General features: G+C 45.0%; 1 protein-coding gene across 4 annotated transcripts in view; it reads left to right on the plus strand.

Moving 5' to 3' along the window:
• The window catches only part of ITSN2 (intersectin 2), a 125282-nt gene that overhangs the window by 116497 nt on the left and 1653 nt on the right, over positions 1 to 7132 (plus strand). For all 4 annotated transcript variants that reach the window (XM_030555314.1, XM_030555313.1, XM_030555316.1 and 1 more), the window contains 4 exons: positions 905 to 1026; positions 4067 to 4149; positions 4854 to 4937; positions 5360 to 5533. In XM_030555314.1, coding sequence (XP_030411174.1) covers positions 905 to 1026; positions 4067 to 4149; positions 4854 to 4937; positions 5360 to 5533 — 463 coding nt within the window. The remainder of the gene's footprint in view (positions 1 to 904; positions 1027 to 4066; positions 4150 to 4853; positions 4938 to 5359; positions 5534 to 7132) is intronic.

The following is a 7132-nucleotide window of genomic DNA, read 5'->3' on the forward strand; positions in this document are numbered from 1 at the left end:
TACATTATCTAGTGTTGCTTGATTATTCACGGTTGTACTGAATATTGCACAGTCTCAGCTGTGTTGGGTGTCATTATCAGTCATTGGGATTGAAAGTTGACTGTGTGGGGATATTCTGTCAGTGGATACACAACCCCTATGCAGGGAATGTAAGTATGCTGAAGAGAGAACCCTCCTTGCATCGATTTTATAAACCCCTCCTTCTGCTTCGTAGTCAAGTACCTCCACAGTACTCTGCGCCCGGTCTGGTCAGAAACAGGAACCCAACGCGAGGCTCTTAAATCCACATTAATAGTCATTCATTGATTGATTCTGAAGACAAGGAGGGCTGCATGGTGCTCAGTGTTTTTGAAAATTAGGCCACTTACTTAAGAGCCTAAATGTTGACATGGGACCCTAACTTTAGTCCCCTGTTCTTGCAAATGTGGGCCTCTGTGTCCAAGCCCTGTATGCTTCCCAGTGAGTGCTCACAGTGCTCCTGAGGAAGGTAGGTAAGTATCCCCATTTTCTGATGGGGAAACCGAAGATGCTGAGAGGTTAAGTGGTTTGCCTAAAGCCACACACTGAATCTGTGATAAAGTTGGGAGTAAAAAGCAGAAGCTCCTGTTTCCCAGTCTTGCCTTAGTCCATGCTCTGTCTCTGCTCATACAGCTCTTTCCCTTTCATAAAGCACTTTTCCTAGGTAGCCAGGCTGTGTTTTAGCCCTGTATTCACTGGTTTATCTCTTAGTCCTAGAAAGAGTTTCTAAGATCTTTAAATATTGGTCTGTCTGTTTTTCTGGTGTCCTGAGAAGGGTGTTCACTTTCTTTAGCAAAAGAAGACATATTTAAATATCATAGTTTTGTTTCTGCTTATCTCGGTGAATTTGCCACAGCGAGGTTTGCCTTTCCTGCATGTTTTTCAGCCTATTTTCCTTAATGAAGTCCTAGTGAAATTGCCAACCGACCCTTCAAGTGATGAGCCAGTTTTCCATATCTCCCACATTGACAGAGTCTACACGCTAAAAACAGACAATATTAATGAGAGGTGAGTACTGGAAATGCTGAGCCTTATGGGGCCTGGGTGAGCCCTGTGGAAGAAAAAAATCTTTAAGCCAGACACTCCGGTGGCTCTTTGCAGTTTAAGAGCAGCAGAACTTCTATCAGATTACTCCTCTGTACACTAATGTGGGAGTGCTTTCACCGTGCAGAACTCACTTCAGACACACATGGACAAGCTGAAGGCATGGGGAAGCTTTCCATTGACTCACTGGGTGTTAGATCGGACCCATGGTGAGCATTCAGCCAAGAGCTGGCTCCCTATCAAGTCTGTAAAGATTTATCTGTCAATTCAGGGGGCTTCCTTCTGAACTTGGAACAGACAGTGGACTTGTAAATACTTTTCTCACGTGCAGGTACAGAGAGAGCCCATTTTGCTCTCATCATGCTGGTCTAAATCAGGATGAACTGCTTTGAAGTCAGTGGAGTTACAAGCTGGTGTGGGAGGAGGGTCTTTGTAATAAGCCATCAGCTCTTCTTTCCTCCGTTTTTGTCTGTGCTGAAAGGCTAATGTCTCAACGGATAATCGGCTTGTTCCATGATCCCACTGAGCCAGCAGTTCATAATGGGGAAGCATTTTCGCTTGGCAGAGAGACTGGAACAAGAAGCTGAGGGAGGAGGAGGACTGAGGTTGGATGAGGAGGGCTGGCTGGGCAAGGAGACTGGGATCAGAAGCCTCAGGAGTGAGACTGGGACTCAGTGAGGAAGGACAATGAGACTGGGACAAGGACAGAGTCACAAAGTGACACTGACCATTTAAGAGGAAGTGTGATGTATTAGCTACTTCCTGGTTGGGTTTAAATAAGATCACCGTTGCTCTATGGGGAGAAGATTTAGTAAGTTGGAGGCGGAGGCAGAGACAGCAGGAATCAGCCAGGAGAAGAGGCAGGTGACAGTTGTCAGATACCAGGGTACTGAGAGGACCCTGAAGGACGCTGTAGGTAGTTTCTGGGAGAAGGCTGAAGGCAGGAGAGCAGCAAGAGGGGTTCGCTGGCTGACTTCCCCAAGCCAGAGAGCCAGATCCAGAGGGTTGGAGGGGGCTGAAAGTCACAGCAGCAGAGGGAGGTGCCTCCTGACATCTAAGCTGGAGAGCCGAAGAGAAGGCAGAAAACAGAGGAGCAGCGAAAGTGCTTATTCACTGGCATCTCCATACCTGGAGAGCTGGAGCTGGGGAAACAGTGAGAGAGCTGTGGGGAGTAAGGGATGCTTCCCTGGTGAGGATGATCTCCCACCAGAAAGGCTGTGGGGTTTGCTCTGGGAAGAGGGGGTTGCACTCCGGCTGGAAGGGGTGGGATGGCTGTCCTGGCAGAGGGACAGAAGAGAATGGACAGAGTCTGAGAGTGGCAGAAGACACTGGAATATGGTATTTGTTAGGTCAAGGGATGAGATGTATTGGGATTTGATAGACCACTTGCACTGTGGTGCTACATGAACTATGTTTTGGGATCTACTGTTTCGGATTGTTTACACAATAAATGTTTTGTAATAAACCAGCCCCTAGGAGGGGTATTCTTGAGGCAAGAGAGTCTGGTGTGGAGTTACTGGGGACTCTACAGAAGGGAAACTGAGGCGGTCTGCTGCAGGAGCATGCCCCAGGCTGGGGTTGCCCTCTAACAGACAGGTTTGAGGGGGGGGGTAGGGCAGAAGGGGTCAAGCTTTAAAGAGTAGGTAGAAGAATCTGTGCCCACAAGAGCACTCTCCCTTCTAGAGCCTGGAATGGAACCAGAATCCCCAAGTCTTACCATACCTCTGCTGTCAGCAAATATCTGTGTAACCCACTAGCAGTGTGTCTCCAGTTCCCTCTAGTGCTGTTCCACAGAGAGGGTGACAGCTTATTATTGCTATCCGTAATGCCATTAGCTGAAGTGACAGAGGTCTGTGTGGAGGGTCTAAAGGTTTCAACCCTGCTGATGACCTGTGTATCAATATGATGCCAACTAGCAGAATTCATTTTTTTCAGTTTGCTTTTTTGGAAACCTAGGATATTACACACAAAAAATTGCATTAAGAGAACATTAAGGATGCATTGTCAACCACTCAAAAGTTAGAGGTCCTGAGGAAAAAGTAGTACGTGATCACGTAGTTGAAGGCCAGATCATAATGTAGACATACAAGGGGACTGAACTAAGGGTGCACAAGCAACCCTAATTGTGGCATTTCCTAATTCTTGAGTGCTTGACTTGGCAATCTTAATAACGTTCTTTTAACCTATTGCTTTTGTGTGTAATATCACATGTAAAGCTACCCACATGTGTCAGCCTAATGTTTAGTTCATGTCCTCTTCCTGATACATAATTAGCACAGGCTTCTCTTTGTCTAGACCAACATATTGTGTAAAACGGAGTTACTCTTTGGAGAAGGTTTAAATTACGCTAAAAACCATGTTCTCCATAAAATTGATTGCAAAATTCTCAGCCTCCATGAGATTCACCCCACTCATCTCTACTCACCCCACATACCAGTACCAGAGCACACGTACCAGCTAAGGAGGGGGCTGGTGCCACTGCTCTGGATTGGGTCAGGTAGGCAAGAGACCATTTTTCTGATGATTTCCCATGGTACTTGGGGGCAATGGACCAGGCTTCTGCTAGGTCCCCTTACTCCAAAGATGGCTGTCACACCAGTGCCAAATACAGAGGTAAAATAACCTCTCTACTTGTGCATGAGATTCCCATTTATGCATCTCATAATCACGTGAGCTTTTTTGGCCATAGTGTCACACTAGGAGCTCATGTTCAGCTGATTATCCACTACAACCCCCAAATCTATTTCACAGTCCCCCCTCCTGAAAGGACCAGCTGCAGTCTTTGTTCCTGGGTGTATCCATTTACAGTTAGCCATAATTTTACATCAAATGAATGTATGATGATGGGACCCTCATGGTCAAAGAGACCTAAGATCAGGTTAGCTCAAAAGAAGGGAACAAAAAATGTGACTTGAATTTGAGACAATGAGATTTATTAGGTGTTGCTGGAATAACCGCAAGATTCTTGGCTCCAAAGTGACTCTGAAGGGATTAATTTTCACAGGACGGCCTGGGTCCAGAAGATCAAAGGAGCATCGGAGCAGTATATCGAAACTGAGAAGAAGAAACGGGAAAAAGCTTATCAAGGTACAAAATGTGGGCACTGGCTGAAAAGGGTGCAGGGCTCTCATGTGCCTGGAGGGATTTCAGGGTCTTCTCTTGAGGAAGCAGCTTCCAAGATGGTTGAGCTAATGTCCCTCTTCTGAACGATTAACTCTTGACTGGGAGTGTAGGTGCTATTGCATGGCTGAGTGTGTAACTCGTGTTTTACTAGAAAGCGTCTCTAGCCAGTGATGTAGCCAGGTGGAGGGAACAGGGAGAGCGATCAAAAAAAAAAAAAGCGCCACGCGCTGCGGCACTTTTACTCACCCAGCAGCGCTGTGGGTCTTCGGTGGCAGGCCCGTCACTCGCTCCAGGTGTCTTCGGTGGCACTGAGGGACCACTGCCGAGATGCCACCGAAGACCCGCAAACGAGTGAAGGTCCCACTGCTGAAGTGCCGCTGAAGACCCAGTGTGCTGCCAGATGAGTAAAATAAAAGTGCCGCAGCGGGTGGCGCCTTTTTTTTTCCGCGGCTCCCCCGGGTGAGTAAAAAGGTGCCAAGAAATTGACAAGGTGCCACTTGTGCTCAGTGAGGGAATGGCCGCTGCCCCGCTCCCCCCCAGCTACGCTACTGGTCTCTACATATCAACTGACTACGTCACCTGTTCCAAATGGGACAAATTAAGATAATATTGTTGCCAGCTTTATTTGTATTGTTAAGCTGTTTATTAATTCTGATTTTCTTTTCCAGCACGCTCACAGAAGAGCTCAGGAATAGGACGCTTGATGGTACATGTGATTGAAGCCACAGAGTTGAAAGCCTGTAAACCTAATGGTAATAATTTAGGGGTGGAAGGCTAGTACATTCAAAAAGGAGGGTTAAGAATTCACTGAGTCAGGCAAAAGTGCAGATTTCAGTGACAGCCTCTGCAGGTGGCTCTCAGGGATGAAGTGGGGTAATGTCTCTCTGCTGTACTTGTGAATAGTTGTTGCCTAACCCAAGCTTTTGGCATGGCAGTGCAGAATGCACCTTCAAACAGCAGTCACAATAGGAGAGAGGTTTTTGTATTGGGCTGTACGTTTGTGTAAATCCAGCCTCTGAAGAAGACTTTTACTTTGTAGAATAAGATGAAGAACAAGAGAAACGTGAGAGCGCCTTGGTTGTGGTCTGGCTTTTTTGTGTCTTCCTATCAATAAAGACTCTTCAGTGCTAGATCTGCTTAGGGAAAAGCATTTCACTGTTTGTTCTATGCTTAGGGAAAAGCAATCCATATTGTGAAATCAGCATGGGGTCACAGAGCTATTCCACTAGGACACTGCAGGACACTTTGAACCCTAAGTGGAACTTCAATTGTCAGTTCTTCATTAAGGACCTTTATCAGGATGTGCTGTGTATCACCATGTTTGACCGGGATCAGTTCTCACCTGATGGTAGGTGTAAACATTTTTTCAGGACATTGAGAATTCTCTGATCATTTTGATTGTGCTGCATGTTTTCCTCCCAAATAGCCACAAGAGCTTAACATCTGGTCCCACTCTGAGAAAAAGACACTTTCTTATTCAATTGGTATGTTAGCCCTGCAAAGCCAGCCTAGCTCTGGGTGATCAAGCTGGATTTTATTCGGTCTTGTCCATCAACAACAGAATTGTTTTTTTTCCAGTTAGGTAGAGTTTCAGTTCAGTCTCAGCCCCTGGAGGAAAATGGGGCTGCAGAGGTGTCACTGAAGGCAGAATGTGTTCCCTTCATTGCTGGTTGTGATACATGAGAAAGAACTCAGCTTGAGTCTCAGATCCCAGGTTACACTGGCACAGCTGGCAGTTAGAAAAAAAATATTTTTTTTTATCTGTAATCTGAGCACATTTGATATTGAAATCATTAACTCTCAATAAACAGGGAATGCCATTTTTAGTGACATTTCAAGGTAGAACCTTACTTTTAGACACACAGTACTACTGTGTACTATAGCAGAATGCATAAGGTTGCCAGGATGAAAGCTGTATCCTTGTAAACACTCTGGACTGTTGTTCAGAATCATCATTCCTCATGGAGAGAATAAAATATATAAATCTAATTAAAAGTGCCTGAATTAAGGCAGTTAACCCCCTTGGTTTTCTTCCTGGCATGGCACTTGATTTATTGTGAAAACTTGGGCAAGTCACTTAGCGTCTCTCTGTCTCCATCTGTAAGATGAGAATATTTGTATTTGAAAGGGATGGTATCAGAAATGAACTGATGTTTGTGAAGCATTTTGAGATCTTTAGATCAAAGACATTAGTGCAAAGTATCATTTCTAATATTTTTTAGCTCTGTGCTTCTAGAGCTCTATCTAGCAAAAAGTCCTTTTCGTCCTCTCAATTGTGCAGGATGATTATACTGGCTAACAGCAGGCTGACCTGTTCAGGAGTAAGGCAGGGACAGGTCTCAGTCAGGGAGTAAAGATTGGAGAAGGAGCACTTGTGCTTGCTGAGGTATTACTCTTTAGTATCGTTCTCTTACTTCCTGTGACTGAGAGTTACTACATGCATAAAAATTCAAGCCTTTAATGATAAATACATTAACAGTAATGGGAACAACTGAATTGCCTAACATAAGAACGTAAGAATGGCCATACTGGGTCAGACCAATGGTCCATCTAGCCCAATATTCTGTCTCCAACAGTGGCCAGTGCCAGATACATCAGAGGGAATGAACTGAACAGGACAATTATCACATAATCCATACCCTGTTTTAGGGACTCCCAGAATATGGGGTAATCTAAATTAATCTAGTCTAGTATGGGACATAGTCATGGCTAGGGGATTCCAAGGAAAGTGCACTAGGCACTTTGAGAAACTCTTGAGCACTAGGTGATGATCCAAGAGGTCCTTCTCAGCTCTGACATCTGTGATAGGTGTCCATTTCTCTTTATATTACATAGACCTATTGAGCCATTCTAAATGCATATCTCATGTTAGTGCTTTGCCTTGTTTGCTCAGGTTTTCTAATCTAAGATTTATAGCTAATGCTGTTCACTTACATTTGTTCAACAG

This window comes from Gopherus evgoodei, chromosome 3, assembly GCF_007399415.2.
Source record: "Gopherus evgoodei ecotype Sinaloan lineage chromosome 3, rGopEvg1_v1.p, whole genome shotgun sequence".
NCBI lineage: Eukaryota > Metazoa > Chordata > Testudines > Testudinidae > Gopherus > Gopherus evgoodei.